The 25,755-nt window shown below is 40.2% G+C and overlaps 1 protein-coding gene across 15 annotated transcripts in view; it reads left to right on the forward strand.

Moving 5' to 3' along the window:
• Positions 1-25,755, forward strand: part of Cdc42bpa (CDC42 binding protein kinase alpha) — a 208,192-nt gene that overhangs the window by 174,159 nt on the left and 8,278 nt on the right. For 8 of the 15 annotated variants that reach the window (XM_051148002.1, XM_051147993.1, XM_051147994.1 and 5 more), the window contains 13 exons: positions 3,517-3,600; positions 5,549-5,654; positions 6,727-6,863; positions 7,500-7,639; positions 9,027-9,108; positions 10,985-11,201; positions 11,877-11,939; positions 13,712-14,305; positions 16,053-16,150; positions 18,132-18,216; positions 19,110-19,233; positions 20,155-20,272; positions 24,915-25,100. In XM_051148002.1, the coding sequence (XP_051003959.1) occupies positions 3,517-3,600; positions 5,549-5,654; positions 6,727-6,863; positions 7,500-7,639; positions 9,027-9,108; positions 10,985-11,201; positions 11,877-11,939; positions 13,712-14,305; positions 16,053-16,150; positions 18,132-18,216; positions 19,110-19,233; positions 20,155-20,272; positions 24,915-25,100 (2,034 nt within the window). The remainder of the gene's footprint in view (positions 1-3,516; positions 3,601-5,548; positions 5,655-6,726; positions 6,864-7,499; positions 7,640-9,026; positions 9,109-10,984; positions 11,202-11,876; positions 11,940-13,711; positions 14,306-16,052; positions 16,151-18,131; positions 18,217-19,109; positions 19,234-20,154; positions 20,273-24,914; positions 25,101-25,755) is intronic. The other 7 variants (XM_051147999.1, XM_051148000.1, XM_051148001.1 and 4 more) reach the window with 2 other exon arrangements.

Consider the following 25,755-nt stretch of genomic DNA (forward strand, 5'->3'; position numbering starts at 1 on the left):
TCAAGGCCCACCTCTCCTTCCACACCTAGTGAAGCTGAGGTGCCTCCCTGGGCCAGCCTTGTTCCACAACTGTGTACTCGGGTTCCAAAAAGGGAATTGAATTTTTTAAGTGAAATCTGTCTAATTAAATACATTCTGTAATAAGTTATGTTTCATTTTGATAATACAGAAAGATAGAAAAGTACAGCTCACATTCACCTGAAATAGGCAAAATATAGCTGATGGTAGTTTTTAGTTACATGTGAGGAGAGATGCTTATGTAAACATTACCTTCAAAATTTATGGAAACATTGGCATTATTATATACTAACTATATGCACATGGCATTGAAAGCACCATTCTTGATCGTGTGTTTTAATTCTTCTAATCAGTTTAATAAGCCAGGATACAACTAATCGATGCATCAGAGACAGCTTACAAATGAAATGGTTACAGCCATTCCAATAGAGCCGCTGGGCAACTGGGTAATGTGTTCTAACTGCTCAGCTAACCAGCAGGCACTCAGGCAGCTAATCCTGCCTGCCGTGTTAATAATCATGTCAGTCAAGTACTTGAAGCAGCTCATTGGTCAGTTCTCTCCCCCAAAGACTATCGGCCATTCTAGTTGAAAGAATGTGCATTTAGTTCATTAATTGTATCTGCTATATGAGCTTTAAGCCAAAGGTGTTGCATAATGGCCTTATCAGTCACCACCAGGAAGAGTGACATGGTGACATCATCTCTGTGGATTGCCCTGGGTCTAGAATACATTTCTTTCCATTGTTTTGTTTTTAGAAATCAACTGTGGTTTAGAGCTTTGCAAAACAATGATAACACTAGCTTGCAGCCCTTACTGCTGACTCAGTGCTGATGGATGATCATCTTAGCATTTTGGCATTTGCATATGGGCAGTGTGAGTGCAAACTAGTTGGATCTTCCCAGATTGTTTTCCATAGTGCCTGGCTCAATTTCCCACCCCACCCTGCCCACCCCCCAGCAGTGTGTGAGAGCTCCTCGTTTCCCACACTTCTGCCAGCTCCTGGTACAGTCAGATACCCACGTGTTGCCAATGAATAGGTATGAAGGAGCATTTTTGTATTAACTTGGGTTTCTTCCTTTTCTAATCATATTTAACATTTTTTATATGTCCATTGGCTATTAATGATTTGCCTGTTGATGTCCTTTGTCCATTTGTTTTACTAATTTTCCCGTTTTGCTTTGTAATTTTTTTTTTTAAGTCTTGCTATGAGTTCTTTGCTGTGTATATTGGTTGCAATCATTTTCTTCCAGTCTGAGGGTAGTTTTTAAATTTTGTGTTATCCTTTTGTTTTCAAAACTTTTGGACAGCTTTGTCAGTTTTCTCTGGTGACTTCTGCTTTCTGTGTTTTTAAAGTCGTTTTTCTTTATGAAACTGTTGTTTTTCTTCCATGTTTTCTTCTGAGGTTTTTAATTTGGGCTTTTATGCGCTTAAGACTTTCATCAAACTGAAATGTATCACTATGTGGAGTGTGAAATAGGACTCTCATCTTTTCTCCCCATATAAACACTTGGGCTCGGCAGTACTGTCTGCACTTTGCTTGCGTAGGTCTCAGTCACAAAGTCTTAATCACTGTAACCCTAAAACTTTCGGTACTTGATTTAGGATGCCTGCCACTCACAGCTCCTGTGCTCCTTTTCTTCTTGGCCCTTTAGTTACAATGTTGGTGTATTAGAATTACGCTGAATTTATAGATGTACATGAGGAAAGTCCACCTGGTAGGCACGGTCGTTGCTTCTTCCATTCTTCAAGAGCTCTCCACCGCCCGCACCGTGCTCCGTGCTGCGGCTGAGTTGTTCTAGTGCTTCAGCGTTGTGCTGCTGGGTGAGGAGAGGCCGTGAGATGCAGTTTTATTGGGCAGTTATTTATCCAGCACCTTTGCTTGAGCCTTTAATTTTAGTAACTTCTCTAGACTTTCTATAGAATTCTGATGACAATTGTGTTATATTTTGCATAAGGTTTCTCATTGTTCTTTTATCTTTTATATTTATATTCTGAAATGTTAAATTGTAGCTTGAGCTCAACACACTCTCAACTTGTTCAAAAGTAAACAAAATTTAAATTGAATATAAACTCACAATTCACAGACAACTGAGACACTCAGTCAATTTCCATATCAGGGTTATAATTTAGAAGCAGAGAACTACCCAACTTTCTCTTAATATTTTAATATCATGACTTTATACAAGGCTTAACTTGTTTTCCTTGTGCTCACTTTGCATCCTAAAAAGAAGTTACTGTATTTTTTTTAGCTTTGGTAATTAGGCCTTCTCTATCACAATAACATCCAATAAAAATAACTGGTTCTTTTTATTCAAAGAAGCATCTTATACAGTACTTCATAAAGTAGACTTCATTTTACTTACAGTAAAGATATAGTTCATAACTAAACTTGAATTAAATTCATAATCCCAATATTAAGTAATTTTAACTCCTTTAAAATTAATTTCCACGTAAAAATCCCATTAATCTCCATGTGTTCAAATCTTTGTAATTATATCCCTATACATAATATATATTCTAAGTATGAAAATCAAATAGTTAAAAAGAATCTTCTAGGCCTGGTGAGATGGTTCAGCAAGTACTACATTTTCTGAGCAATCCTGAACTTTGTCGCTGGAACCCACATAAGTAAAAGGAAAGAGGTGACCTCACAAAGTTGCCCTCTGACCTCCACACATATGCGTTCATCCAGCTCACACATATACATCATATGTACACACACGCACACATACACAAACTCATACACAATAAAAGGTTGTTTAAGAAATCAATTTTCAGGCTGGAGAGATGGCTCAGTGGTTAAAAGCACTGACTACTCTTCCAGAGGACCCAGGTTCAATTCCTACTACCCACATGGCAGCTCACAACTGTCTATAACTCCAAGATCTGACACCTTCACACAGACATACATAGATTAAGCACCAATACACATAAAAATAAAAAAAAAATCAGTTTTCTGCCAGATGTGGAGGTGCACACCCTTTAGTCCAAGTACTCAGGGAGACAGAGGCAGGTGGATTGCTATGAGTTCGAGGCCAGCCTGGTCTACAAAGCAAGTCCAGGACAGCCAAGGCTACACAGAGAAACCTTGTTTCAAAAAAACAAAAAAGAAGGAAATCAATCAATCAATCTTCTAAATATTACCATAAGTCTTGCTGAAGGATCAATGTGACAAATTCAAATGAATGTGAAAGTATCTTCATTTTGTATAAGTTACATGCTGTGAATTTTGTTTTTGTCTGTAGATTTTATTATATTTTAATTTATTTCTTTTTAAATTTACAAATTGAAATGATTATAATTGAGAAAACACTTCATTTGTAAATATCATGAGCTCAGACTTACAGCTCTGTGGGAGCTTGCCCTCAGGGAGGTGAGGCAGTGTGTCCTTAGCGTTGTTGACATGTTGTCTGGTTTTATTTACTCTGGTCTCTTTCTAGTTATTTTCTAAATAGAGTGTTTCACGACATTCATTTCCTCTTTTGCCCGGGATTCAGATTGCAGACTCTGCTCCACTTCCAGTTCACACGCCAACCTTAAGGAAAAAGGGATGCCCAGCTTCAACTGGCTTTCCACCTAAGGTACTTGGTCTAAGCGTGCTGTGTTCCAAAACATGGGAGTAAATTTCTTCTACTTTGGACATTTGGTGTGAGTTTTGTTGCTGATTTCCTCGAGCAGCTTGACAAGAAAATTAATTCTATAATGAATATAAATACCATTCTGAGTGTTGGGAGGAGTATACAGTACTTAATTCTTAAATTCTGTGTTTCAAAGCCTATTAGAGGAACCCTCTGGGAACCCCTCTTTTTGTCACCTGATAAAAGCATTAAGTTGAGGTCCCTTGTCAGAGAATATGAGTCCAAGTTTAAACAAACATTGAGAAAGAGAGCTGCTCAGTGAAGAGTCAAAGTGGCTTTCTCCCTGCGGCCATCCTCCTGTGACTAGGGCATGTTCATGACAAGTCATGAAGACTAAGCCCAATGATCTTCCTCCTCCCCAGAGCACAAACTGAATAAATCACAAATGAAATGGGTCAGTGGCTCTGAAAATTAATTTTTAAAAAGTATGAAAGCACATCTACTGAAAAAAGAATAACTACATAGCATTATGCAATGAGACCAGACAGACTATTAATTTAAAATAAGCATAATAAACATCCTTACAGATACAGGTAATGTCAGACAGCATAAGGCAGTGATAAGAACTAATCTAGCAGTGCTTGACATAAGGATATAGCTGCTGAAGTCCATAAAGGGCTTTAATAATAGAGTGAGAAGAACAGATACAGTAGAAGAACACGTCAGTTAGAAAATGAGGTGACAAATCTGAAAGTTAAGCTGTGTCACAGGAATGGTGTTGCTGTTTACATACTATGACTGTCAATGGAAAGAGGTGGAATTGAAGAAACAGGAGGGTCTAGAATGGCAGCTCTGAGGTTAAGAGTGCATGCTGTTCTCCAGAGCCAGAGTTCTGTTCTCCGGCTATCCAGACTGGCAGAAAAGAGCCAACATTGTAAAATGAAGGCTTCTGACAACCAAGCACAGTCAGAGTTGACAGTCGCCTCTATCAGGCAGCTCACAACTGTCCAACTCCATCTCCAGGGGTCTGATGCCCTCTTCTGACCTCCAGGCCACCTTTGTATTTTGACATATACAGTGATACATAAACACTATCAAAATAAATCTTTTTATTTAGAAAACAAAAACAATTTTTTCAAATTAGAGATGAAAAGCTTCAGTAAAAGATGCAAGAAAATACTTAAAACATGTTCAAAATGCTTAAAGTTTCTGAAGAAATGTACATGTATATAAGTGATCAGCACATGAATCATAACCAATTGAAGATAGGAAAACTCAGAACTGAAATGCCCGCTGTGGCTCCTGTAGGGGGCTCACTGTGATCCTGGTCACCTGTGCTGCTGCTCCCAGAGCCCACGTAACAGGTCAGATGCTGTGCTGTGGGTCTCAGCACTCTAGGGCAGGTGGGAAGCATGGGCTGAAGCTGCTGCTGCAAGCTCAGGGGCCAGCTGGCCTGGACTACACAGGACAGCCACAGAGATGGCACCTGCACACACCCCTGCCCCTCCCCAAGTAGTAATAGGATTTTTAAAGAGATGAGAGAAAGGAACACTTGAAATGATAGATTAAAGAGTATAAGAGAAAACTGGAACTAAAATATTTCAGAAGTACAAACTAAACTCTTAAGAAATTCAGGATCAGACAGTGACAGAGACAAAGATGAGTTTCGCATTTCTGAGGAGAGAGGTAAACAGGACTCGTGTAGAAGACGGCTATAAGACTGGCAGAAAAGGGCCCACGTTTGTAAAGTAAGGACCTCTGACAAGTCAAGTCAGACACAGTCAGACACACCAAAAGCTTACTCAAGAAAAACTCCTGAAACAACAGTAAATTTGAAGCTGAAAGTGTGATTATGTGCAGTGTGCCTGAGGTGCATTAGTAGTGCCTGCAGCTCCGTGTGGTCGTGCGGTAAGAGGCAGAAGGGCTAACTCTCCTGTCATTTATTTTGCAGCGCAAGACTCATCAGTTTTTTGTGAAGTCTTTCACTGCCCCTACAAAGTGCCATCAGTGTACCTCCTTGATGGTTGGTTTGATAAGACAGGGCTGTTCCTGCGAAGGTGAGAACAGCAGCTTCATTTCCTGGCAGTACTGTTGCCAGCTGGGTACACAGGCCCTAAGCAGACGGGTGGGTTTGAATTCCATCACGGGTGCTGCCCATCCCTCTGACTCTGAGCAAGCGTGTAACAGAGATGACAGAAAGTGCCCAGTGAAGGTAACACTTACCCTACCTGTAGTGAAAGCATGTAGAATGCAGCTCCAAGGGCTCCCCTTTGTTTATACCTTTATAGTCATTGAAACACTTGTTTTCAAATGATTGGTAAACACTGCCAGCCATAGGGGCTAGGGAGATGGCTCAATGAATAAAGTGCTTACCACGGGAACAGGACAGAGTTTGGGTCTCCAGCATCCATGTGCATGCCGGCTGGCCCACCTGTGGTCCCAGCCCTCAGGAGGTACAAACAGGAGAGCCTTGAGGATGCTGGCATGCCAGACCAGCTGAAGTGTTGAGCTCCAGGTTCAGTGAGAGACAGCCACAGAAAATCAAGTGGGGAGTGGCGGATGGAGGAAGATGCCTGACACCAACCTTGCACTTCCACATCTCTACACACATGTGAACATATATTCACTCATACATATGGAAAAATACATGTATACACATTCATGCACACCACACACAGATTAATTAAGCATGGCTTGCAGAGACTTTGAATAGCTAAATGTCCATTAGTAACTCTTGCAAGAGAATTTCAGGGTCAGTAACAAGTTGCAGTGGATAAAGAGCTAGAAAACACCTCCAGAGAGCACTTCTGTAGGAACTGTAAATTTTTAAAATCAGCCACATTACATACAAGCCTGGGGTTGGTTAGTTGTTTTTATCCATTTGCTTCTCATGTTAATCACTAATATTAAAAAGAATAATAATATAAAGTAATAAAAATATTCACTGCTTCTCAATGAACTTCTGACTGGCAGGCAGCTACATGTTTCCCTAGTGATAAAATGGTTGTTTAATATAAAGCAGAAAGTAAGCATTCATCTAGCACAGCACTGTGGATGCAGTTAGTACCCAGTGAATGTTGTTGTTAACATGAAATCTTATCTAAACTGTCTTTGTTTTTTTTCCAAAAGTGTGTGGATTCTCATGTCATATAACTTGTGTGAACAAAGCTCCAACTGCTTGTCCAGTTCCTCCTGAGCAGACAAAAGGTCCGCTTGGCATCGACCCCCAGAAGGGAGTAGGGACAGCGTACGAGGGTCATGTCAGGGTGAGTACCTCTGTTAGTCACTCAGTGAGCACAGTGCTTGACAAAAAGTGTAACCAGTCAAACTCATATACATAGCATTTTATCTAGAGTCGTGATTACTTGGAAGTGAATTCTAAATATCACAAACTGTTCCACACTCTCTGTATCTTGAGATTTACAAAGTTGAAATCAACATAAAGGAATCTTTGGCCCCTGGTCTTGCCTGAGAGGTAGAGTGCAGCTGAGGTGTAAGTCAGGACCATCAAGGCAGCAGCTTCCCGTCCTGGGCAACACTGGAATGTCAGTTCCATCTTATCACCACCTCTGCCTTTTATGCCATTTCTCTAAAAAGCTGTGAATAAATTCTGTTTTCTGAGTTGTCAGTTTGGAAAGTACCTACCATTAAAGCCTATAAGGACCATCTGGGTCTGAAGAGTGGTCCCACATGCCCCTTACTGTTGGCGTCACATCCCACTTGCGCCTTACTGTTGGCGTCACATCCCACTTGCCGCCTTCTCAACTAGAAAGCAGGCCTAGAGCAGGTGTGTGCAGCCTTCAGGTTGTCACCCTGCAGTTCACATGGAACCAGAGGCACTCACCATCATTTTCATTTGAGTTTGTTTGTTTGTCTGTCTGTCTGACTGAAACTAAACTAAGATCCCTAAGCCAGCCGGAGTGAAGAAAGGGTGGCAGAGAGCACTGGCTGTGGTCTGTGACTTCAAACTCTTTCTTTACGATATCGCGGAGGGAAAAGCATCCCAGCCCAGCTCCGTCATTAGTCAAGTGATTGACATGAGGTAAGCCAAGAGATGAAGGTATATGTGCCACTGCGGCATAGGAATCCAAGTTTGTGGTCTTTCTCTTATAGGACTGTGCTTTGGTTAAATAATCTAATTTTGAGTCAATTTTCAGATTCAGCCCTACAGCTGCTGTGACATACTAGAAAGTTGGAAGTTAGGGGTAGTTCTGAGGCAAGTTGGTTGATGTATTGAGTATATGGAGCTGTAAGCCAAAGTTTGGGTCTAAACGACCAGTTTAAAGGTTACATAGTAAACTCAGCACAGTGGCGCATGCCTGTAATCCCAGCACTTGGGGAGGCAGAGGCAGGTGGATCTCTGTTAATTCAAGACCAGCCTGGTCTACAAAGAGAGTCCAGGACAGCAAAGGCTACACAGAGAAATCCTGTCTTAAAAACAAAATAAAGAGAAGGAGGGAGGGAAGAACAGGAGGAGACAAGCAAGAGGATAAAAATTTAGATGTAATGTGAATAAATTAATAAAAAAGGAAAAAGTAAATGCAGGTTACATAGTGAAAAAGTCCTGCCCTCAGACAGCACACTAAAGATGCAAACAGCTGGGACCCTGTTTCTCTAGCCCCATTGTCCAGATTCTTCACGTGCCCTGAAGCACCTTCTCCCTTTTCTCGGAATTCAGGCACTGTCCTGGTAGGTTTTATTTTCTCCTCCAGCTTCAGCTATTACTCCTGATTGATGGACCTCACACATCTCTCCTGATCAGATATAGCCATTGCTCAAAATGCACATTTCCAGCCATGCCTGTTGGTATCTGAAACATAGTGACACACGAAGGGACTGGTACAGGGAGTGTCAGCAAGGGAGATTTGGCAGACCTGCTACTGGAATGAATGAAAATTAGGGGGCTAGGCAAAGGACATCACCTTAGCCCATACGGTTAAGGAGAGCATAGACAACAGCAAAAATGTGTGTTAAACAAATAGAAGACAGTGTCAGTATTTTTAAGACAAAGGGAATGACAGTACTGATTGACAGCATTACAGGACAGAAGGATAAATCACTGTTTAGGTACAGAAGACACTGTGTCAAATGAACTAGACTGAGTACACATGAGATTTATTACATCAGACAAGAGAGTCCACTGGGGACTTGAGATTAACAAAAGCCCTTCTACCTGTGTGTTTCCTGGTCTTGTGTGTCTGCATGAGTCAGCAGTTATGTCCAGTAATATGCCATTGCTAGGTTACTCCTGATGTCCTGTCAGTCGTTATGTGGGAAAATCTTGTGTTTTGTTTTCTTTTACATTGAACTTGGGTGTTTATGCACTTAAACTTTGAGGATTGCTTCATATATATTTTTTGGGTATACATGAAAAAACCGTACACACATAGCAACATGTAATAACCTTAAATGTTTAACTTTTATTTCAGAGATGAAGAATTCTCTGTGAGTTCAGTCTTGGCTTCTGATGTTATCCACGCAAGTCGAAAAGATATTCCCTGTATATTTAGAGTAAGTCTGTGAATGACTTGAGTTCTTAATTACTTTGAGGCTTTTGTTTTGTTTTGTTTTTTATGTCTCTGTGTGCACGTGCATTAAAGGCCAGAGGTTGTCATCAGCTATCTTCCTTGACTGCTCTCCACTTTACTTGCTGAGATAGAGTCTCACTGACCGTACAGCTTGCATCTGGGACGCCAGGACAACAGGCAAACCTATCTGGCTTTTACCTGGGTTCTGGGGTCTACACTGTGACCCTCAGGTTTGTGTGACATGTGCCTTATCTATTGGGCCATCTCTCCAGCACCTGATTTCTTGTTTTTCTTTCTTTTCTTTTTTTGCCTTTTGTTTTGTTTTGTTGAGACAGGAATTCTCTGTGTAGCCTTAGCTGTCTTGGACTCACTTTGTAGACCAGGCTGGCCTTGAACTCACAGCGATCCACCTGCCTCTACCTCCCAAGTGCTGGGATTAAAGGCGTGCGACACCAAGCCTGGCTTGATGACTTGTTTTTAATGAGTACGTTTTGCTTCTTTGTCTAAAACATAAGGTTACTAGAACAAGACCCAGACCCGGTGCTCATTTATGTACCCACACCATCCAGTATTTACATGAATACAAAACTGAGTTTAAGACTTGTAGAATGCAGTAATGTGTTTCTAAAGTATTCTTCTTCATGTTCTATAATGTTCTTGAGTCCCAGTTAGTCTTCAAATAGATATTACCGCTTGAGGCTTCTCAACTTAAAAAATAAAACAGTTTGTTTCTGTAAAACTCTCATTTTAAAAATTGTATTTTAGTTGTCTATTCCTTTATAACAAATATTTCAAAATTTAAGTGGTGCTCATTGGTGCTGGCTAATGTTCTTCCTGTGGCTGCATCCAGCTTATTTGGGACAGGAATATCCAAAATAACCTTTTTCTTACATCTATGGCTTTGGCGCTGGGTCAGTGTCAGATCTCTTCATATTTTCTCTCTCCTATCCCTCATAATGCCATACAAATAATTGCTGATAGCCATGTTGGTAAATTAAACAGTAAGTTTGTAAAAGTATTCTATTGTTACATCTGTCCTACTTCCTATTGGCCTGTGAATCAGATGGACATCTAAGGAAGATCACAGATTAAACCTAGTTTCTCACTTTCTGGGCCAACTGTTTCTTCTCCGCTAGCTACCAAGGGAGTCTATAAAGGCTCTCTTACTTGTATCTAATTTACAATAGAATTGTGTTGTCACTGATGTTTAAAGCATATGTGAGTATATAAAGGGTCTCTATATACGTATATATGTAATATATGTACATAATTTAAATGTGCTCTGATCAACTCATAAACTCATTTGCATGCTGTTTCAAGTGATCTGAGCTTCTGTAATGAGAATATGAAGGATTGTTAGGAAGTGCTAGAGACTGCCAGAACAGTCTGATGTAGTGCTTCAGAGCATAGAAACACGCTCGAGCTGCGCGGCCTTGAGAGACTACTTACTTTCCTTTACCCTGGGCTTCCATATATAAAGCTAGGGTATGATCATAGTTCCTGTCTCAGGAAGCTGTTAAGAGGGTTAAATGAATTAATACTTGTAAAGTACTTTTCTCTCTAGTACTCGATAATTTTTAACTGTCAATTATTAAAATAGTATGCGTAATGCATTTTCATGGTGTCTTATGGCATTTTGTAACAGAGAGCATGAAATAATAGTAGCATTTTGACTTGAATCACCTCTCATTTGAATTGTAGCATTAAAGTGAGACACTCTTATTTGGTGTAGCTAAAGTTTGCTAAAGGGATAATTTAATACATGTTCATTTTATGAATGAGTGCTACAAATGAGCATAGTCCTGAAGCTACCATAGAGATGTCTGCTTTCTAATATTGTGACTATTAAATTGTTTTAGGTCACAGCTTCCCAGCTCTCAGCACCTAGTAACAAGTGTTCCACCCTGATGCTAGCAGACAGCGAGAACGAGAGGAGTAAGTGGGTCGGAGTGCTGAGTGAGCTGCACAAGATTTTGAAGAAAAACAAATTCAGAGACCGCTCGGTGTATGTTCCCAAAGAGGCTTATGACAGCACTCTGCCCCTCATTAAAACAACGCAGGCCGCTGCAATCATAGGTATGAACTATAGCCTCGTCGTATTGTCATACTGTTTACCAGCCCACACTGTGAGCTGACACCAGCTTTCACATAGGAGTCCCCAGTGTCTGGCATGACGTGGGATGCTTGTGGGATGTCTGAGGCCCATGTCAGGCCTGTAGTTTTAGCACTTCGTGAGTAGAAGTGTGTTAGCTTCCTAAAAAGCAGTAGTGCTGAGCATCAGTCAGCTAATCTTTTTCTGCTTTGGGGAATTGAAACGAGTTAATTCCTATAGTGCGTGTGGGTGTGTCGCATGTGTTACTGAGGAGCTTTGAAATCCTAGAACACACCGCGTGCCGCCAGCACACAGCAGCTTCCGTGTGGGAGTTTACCTTTTGCTCTACATCCTGCTTCTGCAGCTGTTAGTAAACACCACAGCGTGATATCTGTGACACTCACAAATGAGGTTTTTAATTTTCTCATTGTTGAACAAGCATTTACTTCTTTTGATAGGTACTGAAGCAGATTTTTAGTTGTTCTATTTTAAGTCATGATATGTTTACCACTGTAATCTGAGAGGAAATATAAATCATATATTTTGATTTTGTTATTCATCTTCACTATTGTACAAATTTTTCTTATTGTCTGGTTTATTCTGTTATATTTACATGATTATTATCTGATGAAAATGTTTTATGTTTGTATCTTACATAGATCATGAAAGGATAGCTTTGGGAAACGAAGAAGGATTATTTGTTGTGCATGTCACCAAAGATGGTAAGAGAAAAACCCAGTTATTCTGGAGTAATCTTAAATGATAGATTAGAAAACTCTTGAACCTAAAGTCTAGGAGGAGAATTCTGTTACTAAAATTTTCCAGATATAATTTTATATATTTTTTAGTCAAACAATTTGTTTTTCTTTCTCTTTTTTGAGACAGGATTTCACTGTGTAATTCTGGTTGTCCTAGAACTCACTCTGGCTGGACTCACAGCTCTGCCTGCTTCTCCCGGCCCCACCCCCACCCCAAGTGCTGGGATCAAAGATTTGTACCACCACGCCAGCTTTAAATCAAAAGATTTTTTCAATTCCATTACCCCGTTTAAGTTCTAAAGCCTCAATTGTGTGTTATCCCCCTCCTGTCATTTTATTGAACAGTTCCACTGTGTCTAAAGATGGCACATAAAAGAAAACTACAAATTACTTTTCATGCTTAATAGTGCTTAGAGAGATATGCCTAGGATCCCCTGTGGTTCACTACAACAGGCTTTTAGCTCCCAGGGGGCAGTTAATGTGCTGAGTGAAATAAAGCAAACCAGTTGAATTTGCTATTCATAAACATAGCATTTTTAGTTATGTCTTTATATCAGGTTAGATCTTGAGAAAGCAGTTCATTTAAACTTGATGAGTTTGTTACTCGTAGCAGTTCTTTGAGAGGGCTTAGGAAGATCTGTGAGTTGGTAAAGTAGTTCCCATGTGAGCATTTGATTCCCAAAACCAACATAAAAAGGTGGGCATGGTGATGTGTGCTTGTGATCCCAGCACTGGGAAGGCAAAGACAGATGGACTCCTGTTAGTCACTGGCCAGCCATTCTAGCCTAATTATCAAACCCCAGGTCCCAGTAAGAGACCCTGACTTAGTAAACAAAGGTGGAGGGTGAGCAAGATGACTCAGCAGAAAAAGGGGGAGTATGACCCTTGGAGCCCAATAAAGGTAGAAGAAGAAAACTGACCCCACAAAGTTGTCCTATGACCACCACACCCGTGCTATGGCATGCACCTCACACATACACAATTTAAAATTTAATTAAAACAACAACAGCTCAAGGCAGACCTTAGGCTGATTTCTGGTGGCTACATGGCTACACATAGGCACACAAAAGAAACACCTGAGGAGGTGGGGCCAGAAAGAGATGACTGGCTATTCTTACAGAGGACCCAGATGTTCAGTTCCCAGCACCAACATGGTGACTCACACCATCTATAACTTACGTTCCAGGAGATCTAATGCCTCCTTCCGGCTTCCATGGAGGCAGGCACACAAGTGATTTCCAGATACACATGTAGGCAAAACACCTACATACATACATACATACATACATACATACATACAGTAAAACTTTAAAAAGAAATACCCAAAAAGAACCATGAGCTATACCGTTACTTTAATTTTAAAAATAGGAAGTCTATGGTGAATTTCCTAAAATTTAGTGCCAAAACCCAAACTAAGCATGCTTTAACAGAGGGCTTCCCTGCCTTGACCGACAAAGATCTCAGTGCTGAACTTAAAGCCAGCTGTCAGCTGCCAGTGGGTTAAGTGACCTGATAATGGATTTAGTTGTCTTCATTTCCTCTCTGTGACTGTGTGTGTGTGTGTGTGTGTGTGTGTGTGTGTGTGTGTGTGTGCATGTGTGTGTGTGTGTGTGTGTGTGTGTGTGTGTGCATGTGTGTGTGTGTCTTTAATACGGGTTAGACTATATGCTTTGGGGTTTAATTTAGATACAGTTAATACAACTGCTTTGCATTTAATGTTGTTGTTTCTTCTGCAGAGATTATTAGAGTTGGTGATAATAAGAAAATTCATCAGATTGAACTCATTCCAAGTGACCAGCTTGTTGCTGTGATCTCAGGCCGAAATCGCCACGTGCGACTTTTCCCTATGTCTGCTTTGGATGGGCGAGACACGGATTTTTATAAACTGGCAGAAACTAAAGGGTGTCAAACCATAGCTGCTGGGAAAGTGCGCCATGGAGCTCTGTCCTGCCTGTGTGTGGCTATGAAAAGACAGGTGCTCTGCTATGAACTGCTCCAAAGCAAGACCCGGCACAGGAAGTTTAAGGAAATTCAAGTCCCATGTAATGTGCAGTGGATGGCCATCTTCAATGAGCAGCTCTGTGTGGGATTCCAGTCGGGATTTCTCAGATACCCCTTGAACGGAGAAGGAAGTCCATGCAATATGCTCCATTCAAATGACCACACACTATCATTCATTACACACCAACCAATGGATGCTATCTGTGCAGTTGAGATCTCCAACAAAGAGTATTTGCTGTGTTTTAACAGCATTGGCATATACACGGACTGCCAGGGTCGAAGATCGAGACAACAGGAATTGATGTGGCCAGCAAATCCTTCCTCTTGTTGTAAGATGCTCTTTGTCTGCCTTTTCCCCTTTTTACTTTTCCATTTACTTTAAATATAATCATTTTTACTAACATCTTATTTTTTAATCATTCTTAAGTCTTCCCCCAAGTACTAATTGTGTTGCTTATGTAAAATAACCATATATTATAAAACCTAGACAGACAGGGTCAACATCAAATGCTTGTAAGTAAAAGTAATCTTTGTATGAAAAACTTACTGAGATACATTTTTATCTCCATGTTGTTGTGTCTTAAAATAATTCCAAAAAATAATAATAATAAAATAATTCCAAATGGTTCTCTTCATTGTCTGCCCTGCCTCCCATACAATGTCCTTAAGTAGAAGAGGTACATAAGACTTATGCTGGAGAAGTTACTAAGTAGATTGTTTAGCCAATTCTCAGAAGCTATAGTGTAGCCTTTATTAGAATTGTTACTCCATTTTATATTTTATAGAGATAGAGAGATAGATAGATAGATAGATAGATAGATTTAAATGTACTTATTTCACTCTTTCTATAAATATTAAAATATTGATATATAATTTAATATTTTATCACTGAATAATAATAATCACCATTGAATGCATATTATTTTACTATATAACTCTTAAGTCATAAGTGAAATAGATGCAATGCACTTTGCTCATACAGAGTAGGGAAGACTCCTGGCAGAACACACACTTATTGCAGTGCATTCGGCAGAGAGAGTGTCTGATCCAGATTGCTTTGTTAGTAACAGAAGCCTCTGAGCCTGTTTAAATGCTGAGAGGAAAGAACCATTAGAGAATCGGCAGAAAAAAGTGGGCTGTTGGGAAAATACAGAAAATAGAATAAGATGTCCCAAAAGGACCCAGCGAAGGTAGAGTTCAGAGATCTAGTAAAACCATTCCTCGAGCAGGAGGCGGAGTGCCTCCCCCTGCAGCAGGGATGAGAGCGCGGGATGGAGAGTTAGGGCCATCTAAGTCAAGTCAAGGGAGAGACCGTGTACCAGAACGCTGAGTGTGCACAGCAGGAAAACGAGGAAACCTGTTGTAAAAGAACAACCAAAAGCCCTCTAACCCTACCACCCAGATTTAACTATTCATAGTGTTTTCTTCTTCTGAAATGAACATTTTCATCAGTGACATGATAGATAAGTGAATGCTGCTTTGTATCTGAGTCAGATAATCCTGGCTGTTGTAATGTGAAGCAAAGCTCAGACTCACTCATTCCTCGGTGTGTGAGCAGTTCAGCTGGTAACCATAGTGTGGGTGACTCACTTCTCTTTGCTTGTGTCACCATTCCTTCCACAAGTATGTATTGAGCATCCGTCCTTGTCATGCAGCTGCAGATGGCTGTAGCAGAACTGTGCTATGATACATGTCTTGCACATCTTCCTTTTCCATTCTTGAATAGAACACTTAGGTAAAATTTTCTGCACTTTGTATGTTTATTTCACTGTCAACAGCTTATCTGCTTTAAAAGCTCAACACTTTAAAATTCAATGAAATTTCTTATTGGACAAGATATATTAGTTAATTGACTCCTTCTGTATTGAGCTTTATCATTTGAGCTATGACATATCAGTTCTTTCTTTGTGATTTATGTTCTGTTCACTTCACAGATGTTCTAACATCTTTCTTATATAATGCCTGTGGGGTTGTGAAAACACTCCACTCTACGTTTGGTTGGGGGAGACCTTTCAAAGTGTTCAGGGCTTAATAGTTCACAATAAGTAACAGGCTGTGCCTTTCTTCATCCCCCAGGCTACAATGCACCGTATCTCTCCGTTTATAGTGAAAATGCAGTTGATATCTTCGATGTAAACTCCATGGAATGGATACAGACCCTTCCTCTCAAAAAGGTAATAGAACATTAAAATGTGGGCCAGATGGTTGAGTACAGCCTAGAATGTCAGTGTGGCATCTACTGCTTTGGGCAAGTGGCTCTGAGGGAGGATGCCTTTCATATGCCAATAGGCAATGACTAATCCCTTGATTTTATGAGCTAGAAATGTGAAGTCAAAACTGTTTAAGTTCTTAAATCTTGGTAACTTAAGAACAGTGATTTCCCCTATGTCTAATAAAACATAATATTTTTCATTAGTGTTTCTATTTTCATAACAAAGTATAAGTATGAAATTATTATTTTGTAGGAAAGGAAAGTAATCATTTCATATAGATGTGTTTGGTGTATGTAATGCATATGCCGTTAGTCGAGGGCCAGGTTAGAGAAACTGGTGAAACAGGTCAGCCAAGATAACTTAAAAATTTAAAATAATGTCCCAATTTTAAGCCATCTTGTAGTGTAAACCCTCATAAAAAATTGCTACATTATATAATGATCCACAAATTTCTAACTTTGGCCTGGCCATAGTTTTCTACCTCATTTTTGTCACATAACCTTTGCAGTATGCAAATGTGTGTCCTGTAAAAAGAACAACACTGCGAGCTTTGCTCCTCCCTAAGAATGCAACATACCAGCGTCCCTGCATGCACAGGCACCGTCTGTGTCCCACACTCGTCCTTGTCCCAGATGTGTGCTCATCATCCTGCTGCTGGCCTTAGAGGGGTGGAAAACTCAAGTATCTCTAAGTAACGTAGTACTCAGTTTCGCAACTTACTTTGTTGAAATTATCACCTTTTTGTTGCTGTCTTTGCTCATTTATTGTGTTTTTAAGAATCATACATGTTGCTGTGTGTACTACATCCAGTTCGTTGATTTTTAACTACTATAAAACTGTCTTTCAAGTGACTACTCCAGTGTTCGCCATTACCTGGTTGACAGCATTGCTTCTAATGCTTTGCTGTTGTCACCATTTCTGCATGTGTCTTCATATGGGTGTCTGTCGCCCTTCGGACTTCCTCTTGCAGACAGTGCCTGGCCATGTTTACTCGTTTTGTTGTTGCATTTGATATTTGTTCTTCCTCATTTACTAGACTTCTTTATGTGGATTCTCAGTTACTAACACATGGGATAAACCCTTCACGTGTTGTTTGTGGTGTATCTTCCTGAACAAACTCATTAACGCTAATGAAATAAGATGTTATCCCTGTTGTGTAGGTTATCTTTTTCTCCCTTCTTAAGAAACTTTGATACAACCTTTACTTTCTTCCAAATCTTCTCTTCCTGGTTCCTACATTTGCTATACACAGTACTTTGTGCACAATAACTTTTCCCTGCTACACATCTGTCTGTGATCCACTGAGAGCTGAAGTGTGAGGTGCAGTGTGAAGCAGGGATCTGGCCATATGACTGATATGACTGGTTGCGCCATCACTATTAACAGTCTTTTCTCTGTCAGCAATTTCCTCTTCACACATATGGCATTCAGTGTTTAGTGATAAGAATTTATAAAGCGGATGTGTTCTTAACTACTTTAATTTCTTTGTCACCGATGGCCTTTAAAGGGTCAGTTTTAAGGTTTATATATTACTACTTGATTGTATTTGTCCAGGATACACTTCCTTTAAAATATTATTATTAAGGCCGGGCAGTGGTGGTGCATGCCTTTAATCCTCATACTTGAGAGGCAGAGACAGGTGGATATCTATAAGTTCAAGACTAGCCTGGTCTACAGAGCAAGTTCCAGGACAGCCAGGGCTACACAGAGAAACCCTATTTTATATATATGTAGCATATGTGTATATATATTATAAGTTATTTGAGCAAATTAGATGGTAATTTCCTAGTAAAAATTATAACTTGAGACTTTTTAAAGAACTATATTTAGACACAGTAAGTGAAAAGTCTTAATAGTGTATACTTAATAAATTGAATAAAATTTTTATAATTTGATTTTAAAGGTTTTATTAAAATACTAATTTTATTTTTTATTATTTTAGGTCCGACCTTTAAACACTGAAGGATCATTAAATCTTTTAGGGTTGGAGACCATTAGATTAATATACTTCAAAAATAAGATGGCAGGTAAGAAAATATATTAATAGAATCGATTCAGTGGAAGTATTACAAAAGTCCAAGGCATTTGGCTGTGAAGAGACTCAGGCATATCTCACTCTGGAGTGTGTGACATCCACTGCCAAACTCTGACAAGACCATAAAGACAAGCCATAAACAGTGCCCCTGTTTAAGCCTCTATGACTTTTATGACTAAGCAAAGCAAAATGTTTGACTCTGGCACACATTGTTTTCCTGAGGAGTGCCTGAGTACACAGAGAAGAGATGGCTGGCCGTGTCTTCTGTGCCTGTAATACCATAGAATCTAGTCAGTAGGTCCTAAGTTATGGACACTTGTCCAGAGTCCCATTGCCAGCCATTGCACAGCACCTCTAAAGTACTGAGGACAGGCAAAGAAGGTCACGGGAACACAAGAAACTGGCAATTGGAGAAAATAATCTATGGAAAATGGAATTGCAGGGTCGTCTTTAAGAGTCAGATCAGTGGGGCTGGAGAAGTGAGTTAGCAAGTTAGAGGGCACACTGCTCTGTCAGGACACTCGAGCCACTGAAACCGCTCTCCACAGGAGAAGGAAGACAGTGTGGAGACACCGAGGGCGAAGTGGCTGGTCAAAGCCATGACACCGAGACAGCTATAGTTTTCTTCTAGCAAAGTAAAGACAAGCCATAAAGAAATGATCCTGTGTATCATCTTGTATTTATAATTAAAAGTGAGGCTGTGTTTTATAAGTTATGCCTAATTTCAGTATATATCTTTTTGCATATTCCACTGAAAATTATCGCTTGTTTTCTGATTCTTATCACAATTGTACATATTATACAATTGATTGCAATGTCACAGAGATTAATGGGTAGAAAGAACTTTTAACAATTTAAACAATATCATTATTTTCTTTCTCACAGAAGGGGATGAACTTGTAGTTCCTGAAACATCAGATAATAGTCGAAAACAAATGGTTAGAAATATCAACAACAAGCGGCGTTACTCCTTCAGAGTCCCAGAGGAAGAGAGAATGCAACAGAGGAGGTGTGTGCCCAGCATCCACCCGTGCTGCCAGCATCCGCCCATGCTGTCATCACCCAGAGGACAGGCTAGAAACATTTTAGGAGGAAGATTCAGTATCTGAAAATTTGTCACTCAGCTGTGGTCACAAATTGTAGGGTTGGGGTGGCTTATTGGCAGGGTACTTGCAAAGCAAGAGTAAAAATCTCCAGTATGGGGGGTACCCTTTGTGCCATTTTAATTAATACTTTCAAAGTCATGATAATACAGGGGTAAAGTACTGTATTTTTATTCATTTCTGTGTGTACATAGAGTTATAACTTCTGGCACATGTAACTCTAATATAAGCCATCTGTGTATGTAGTACATTTGTGTATGCTTAAGTATAGAAGCAAGGCATGGTGGCTCACGCCGATAATTTTAGCACTCAAGAGGCTGAGGCAGGAGGATTGCCTTGAGCTTGAAGCCAGCATGCCCTGAGCTAAAAGGGTAAGACCCTTTCTTTAAAAAAATTAAAATAAAAATAAAAAATAAAAGGAAACTCAGGTTAACTCTTCTCCATAAGCAAGCAGGTATAGCCATATTAAAAAACATTTCTAAAATGTTATTTATTATAAAAGATACACATATAATTTATAAAATTATCTCAAAGTAGAGCAGAGTTCTCTGATGTGAGGGGTATAGCTCAGTGGTACAGAACTTGCTACGTGTGTATGTCCCTGGCCCTGATCCCCAGCACTGAACAAATTAAACGAATAAATAAAACCCTAAATCTCAAGATCATCTTATTTAAAATTTTAAAAAAGCAGTCTAAGGAATTGAACTATTAATATATTGTTATTCTAATTATATCTTTATTCTTATAAAACAAAGTATGCTTAATTTTTTTTAAGTTACATTGATTAAATGTGGGAAAACTGTCTAAACAGGTGTTCTACCTTACAGGGAGATGCTACGAGATCCAGAAATGAGAAATAAATTAATTTCTAACCCAACTAATTTTAACCACATAGCACACATGGGTCCTGGAGATGGAATACAGATCCTAAAAGACCTGCCCATGGTAAGCGGCGTGGAGAGTGGTGTGAATATGCACGGAGTGAGGAGCCAGTGTCAGATGCCTGGGGAATATATGTATATAGGCTTACATACATGCACAGCTTCACAAAGCGTGTTATATAGTGAGAACATGTTCTTTCAACATGTCACAGACTGTCTAAGCTGCATGTTGGCATATCTGATAGAAGAAACTTACAACTCAGAAATCTGTCAAACCCCAAAACAAGAGTTCATAACCCTAGAAAGGTTTCTCATTCTGCTAATACAAGCTTGCTATTGTTAGTGGAAGAAATGGCCACATTTGAAAGGTTCTGTAGCAAATCCCAGATGCAGTTCCCAAAATGTTAAGGTTTCACTCAGTTCGTACAGATACCTGGGTACTTTTCTCCCCAGAAGTCCACGCGGGCTTCATCACTCATAGTCACACCTCTCAGCTACCTGTGAAACTAAATCTTGTTCCTTTGCTCAAATCCAAGCATGTTGCCTGGTCAATCATGTATAAAAGGAAGTACAACATAGGAAGACTGTTGTATTTTAACAACATGGAGATTGCATCCACAGACCCATTATGCTGAGGTTAAAATTACTAGTGGAATTAGCAAACTATTCCGTCTCTTGTTTGCTCCTAAAATGTCAGTGTCATACACTCCTAGCAAACTACTAAAATAGAGTATGACCCTTTGATCAGCAGGGATAGCTGCTCAATTGGGCAAAGGATCTTAAGAATCATTCCTATCCTAGGGCAGTTGGCGAGACTGAATACTGACCCTAAGCTGTTCCTAAGGACATCTGCCTTAAACTCATCAGCAGCATCAGTGGTAGAGGAATGAGAAAGAAGTGATAAAATGTAATGAGTAATAAAAATTCTAGTATAAAAGTTAGGATATAAAGAGAGCCTTTCATTTATTTCCTGGGAAGAAAAAACCAAGTCTACATTCATTTCAATCAAAATACTTGGTTATAAACACCACAATCACATGGCCATGCTTTCTTATCTTTAAGATGACAGTGGTGATGGCAGCCACAGCAGTATTATTTACTGAATTCAAATCCTTCACGGGAGTTGCCCTGTGGGATTTGTCAGCTGTGGATTTATTAGTTGTGCTGGGTAAATATAAAGTGTACATGAACCAGGTCACAGTGATCACAGTGAAACCAAGCGAGAAGCTCAAAGTCAGGAATGTAAGACTCACTGCCGTGCGGTTGCTCTGTGTGTAAGGGACTCTGCTTTTCAGCTTCTGCCTGGAGTGCGAGCTCTGGCCTGTCCACTTCCCACTGATCACATTGCTCCACAGTCCCTGACTGCCCACGCCTTCATCTGAGCAGCGCACACAGCAGGTCCTGGGGTCCAAGGCTCTGCAGTTACTGTTCTTGCTGTTTCATTTCCCAGTGTGGAAGTTCCAGTGCCAGGCACAAGATGCTTTAGTAGAGATAATTGTTTTTGAAGTATGACAGACAGTTAAATATGCCTGTGTCCAGAGGCTGTACGTGAAAGGTCAAGTGCAGTGCACTGTTTTAACTGAGCTTCGTACTTTTGAGAATGGAGAGAAAACCAGCTTTAGACTCATTAATATGCTGCAGAATAGCATGCCCGCTAACTCAAAGTTAGTTGAGTAATTGCAAGGTTTTGATAGATAATAACCTTTCAAAATTAAAATCTGCTTTTGTTGCATTCTGATATACAGGGTTTTTCTTAATAATATTCTTACCTATGTAAAAGGAATTATAGAAGAAATTTGTAGAAAGTCTGCTCTTACGATGCAGTGTTTTCCTTCTGTTGCGATGATAGAGTTCAGTGTTGCTCCGCTCAGGTTTGGTCAGATGAAGAGTCACCCCTGGTCTGCACATACAATGGAGCGTGGACCCCGGTTCTAAATTAGCAGTCAGTAGTCTAAGAAACTTGAATGTGCCCCCTCGTCTTTACTTTTCGTTTTATTTTTTATTTTTGTTTTTTGAGTCACGGTCTTACTCTGTAGCCACAACTGGCCTGGAACTCCCTATGAAGACCAAGCTAGCTTCAAATTCATAGAGATCCAACTGCTTCAGCCTCCATCATGCTGGGAAGAGAGGCTTGTGCCACACCCAGCCAACTATGCTTCTTTCTCCATCCACTCTCTTACTAATGAAAAGAATGCTTTTGCTTGTTTTCAGATAGAGCATTTTGTTAGCTGGCCCTCACTTGCCTTGAGTTCACTATGTAGCCTAGGCTAGCATCAAATCTGAACCTGTCTTCCTCCTCTCACCTTACCCACTAGAAATTTGTGGGGTTTGTTACTGTTGCTGAATTTTTTTTTTTTTTTTTTTTTTTTTTTTTTTTTACTAAGCAGAACCATTTCAGATGACATTTGTCATTCATTCTCCAACTGGCTCCATCTATATGACCTTCCATGCTGGCTACCAAGTCTAATTAGACTGCTTAGTTTGGGGTATTTGTTGTCACCTTTTTTGTTAACGCCTCGACCTCCCCCCCCCCCAACTCCACCTCAGATTAACACTAGTCCTTTTCCCTACCAGTTCAGCCATTTTTTAAATGTGCCTTCTATTCTTGTAATGTTTTTTATTGTTTAAGATAAGCACTGTTGTAGTTCCTGGACAAAGTTGTTCTACATTTATATGCTGTTTCTTGATCTGCACGTGTAGTAGGCATCAGAGAGTTCAGATTCTTTTTTGTTTCCTGTTATTTCCACATGACTTTTCTCATTTCACATCCAAAGGGCCTATGACCATGCTACAGCCATGCATCTAGTCGCCTGACATGTGCTTCTTGAGCACTTACTTTGTGCCCAGGACAAAGTAAGTGCCTAGGAGTAGACGCTGTTGTACAGCCCAGCACCGCATGTGTCTGTAGCTGTGCCCACATGGAACCGAGCGCTTGTGTTTTAATGTAATCTCACTTTAGTATTTTTTTTTACTCAAATGGAATTATGAATTATTCCCCCCACTCCAAAAAGAGATGAATTACATTGATCTGGTAAGATATGTAAGAACTTTCAAGTCCCAGTGCTGTGTTACCATCTGTGCAAAGAACATGTACTCTAGCTGTTTGATGTCTCATCGTGTGCAAGTCAAGGTCACAGTCCTGTGAAATACGTAAGAGCTTAGAAAGCTTTAAAAAGCTCCTTAGAAGTGTAACTCTGCTTCACTTGTACCAGATATCCTGAAGTAACATTGCTTCTATCTTAAATGTGGAAGCAGCAGTAAAGCTTGGGAGAGTCCCTTTCTTACTTCTTGTATCAGATGTGACCTTCCGTTTCCTTCTTAGTGAGTGGTGAGAAGACAAGCAGTTACTATCAAGCAGTGTGTGAGGCTTAGAAGACAGACTGAATGAGTTTTCTTGACTCCTCTTTATCATTATTTACCTATGGGTTTTGTTGTTGTTAAGTGGTTGCTAGAAATACAGGAACATACTCCTCCAAACTAGTACAAGAGTAATTTATCACCATAATACTTATCCCCATATTCCTAGCATAGTACATTTTGCCTGTTTCAAAAGTTGTTAATGAACACAACATACTGAACTTTAATAACCTCTTGGGGAAGTAATTTTGGTTTTGAACTGGGGGTGCAGCCCAGTGATAAAGCGCTTCCTTGTTAGTGTGTGCATGAAGGGCTCGGGCTCAGTCCACAATACCCTTAACACTCTCCCTCCAGAAAGATAATTTTCTTTCTTAAAGTCACAGATAGATAGATAGATAGATGATATGTCAATATTTTCTTCTTTTTGAAGACAACCTTAGAAAATACTGATTTTACTCACATTTCTAAAATAAAAGAGCTGTCCTGTATAGAAAGAAGCCTTTCTTTTAGGCTTAGATAAGTCCTGGGGATTTTTTACCGAGCAACTTACCACCTCTGGGTGGTCACTCCTGAATTCAGTAAGGCGCTCGCCCCAGCACTTACTTCAGTGTCCCTCTAGTGAAGAGATCCTATGCTCAAGAGCTGAGCTGTGAAAAACCTCTACTCTAGGAAGCGCCAGGCCGCTCAGTGCACCTCCCAAGCGCTCACGCAGAAGTAAATACTTATGAGGAAAAGCATCTCCTCATACTTCTTTCAGCAACGTCATGTTATTAGTTGCCTTTAAAAAACACAGTTGAACATTCAAAGGCAAAATGTTCCCTTGTTGAAAACAGACTTTTTCTCTGGGGTGTCTAAGTAGAGATGAGCTGGCCTGCTTCCAAGTAAACCGGGAAAAGTGTAGCCCACAGTTCTCAGCACCTGTACGGTGGGAGATAAGATCGCTGGGAGCCAGGACATACCACAGATCCAGAACTCAGAAAGAAATGGTCTAGTGAGGAGCCGTCGTAGGTTCCCTTGTCCATTCTCCAGCTGTTCCTTGCTGCCTCTGCACTTGATGCTTTTGGGTAGATTTTTTAGGGCTTTTGTCGCACCACATAAGAAGATCGTGAGGACTCTGAAGCTTCTTGGATCTCTAGAACCCATGCTGCTACTCACTTGACTGTGCTAAAATGGGAATGATGTTATCATGAAAGGACCTTTTGAAAATCAACTGATTATAGCATTTAACTCTCTGTGGCCTGAAAGAATGTTACTGGGACTAGTTATTCCTGGGCATGTTGTCTGGTGTCACTCACCCTGGTCCATTAGCATCACCTTACACCGGTTTCTTCTTTCTGTTGTTTTGATAGCCAGGTTTCCCTTATCCGTCCCCTCATCACCACTCCGGTCTGATCTCCTCTCCGAGCAACTTTGAGCACGTCTATCACATGACTGTCAATTCTGCTGAACAGTTTCTCTCTCCTGATTCCATAAGCCCGGGGTACCCCCCGTCCCTGCGCTCTGCCCCTGGCACACCACACTCTGTGACTCTGAGGGTACGAGCGGCTGAGCCGAGCTAACCTTGACTAACCACATGTGCATTTGCTAACCACTGAGGTGGCGCCTTCGGCGAATGGTTTCCCTGTCCTCCTCAGATGCCAGCATCGACTACTTTTTACCTTGTCTTGCATATCCTTCTCTTCCTCCCCCTCTCAATCTATTTTGTTCATTCTTTTGAGAGAAATATGGAGGAATAAAGGGTTTCTGTATTAGTTCTGAAACAGCTGTAGATGCTGATCTTTGTTGGATCAAGTTTTCCCATTGTATTTTTCCATTCTGGATACCATGTTAAAACAAAAACAGCTCAACTGGATCATTAGTCTATTAAAACAAACAGAAAGGGGTTCCCTGAATTTCTGAATTTTTAACAGCGCTTTGCCCTATATATAGCCACTTCAGTTCATAGAGATATTTTATATCTTATATTTGATAAGATCAAGGTCTGTGTAGAGCTTATCCATAGTCCTTCCAAAAGTCCTCAAAGTAATGGTATAAGTACTGACCAAGGAGCAGGGAAAAAATCCAAAGTTAAAGTCAGTTTTTACAAATCTTTGAGTTGCTGATGTGGATTTGATTGCAACCAAGATCCAAGATAAGAAAAGTCAATGATGACAACAAAAAGCTGCTATGTCTTGGAGAAGCATGGCATTG

The sequence above is a fragment of the Acomys russatus genome, chromosome 6, assembly GCF_903995435.1.
Source record: "Acomys russatus chromosome 6, mAcoRus1.1, whole genome shotgun sequence".
Classification (NCBI taxonomy): domain Eukaryota; kingdom Metazoa; phylum Chordata; class Mammalia; order Rodentia; family Muridae; genus Acomys; species Acomys russatus.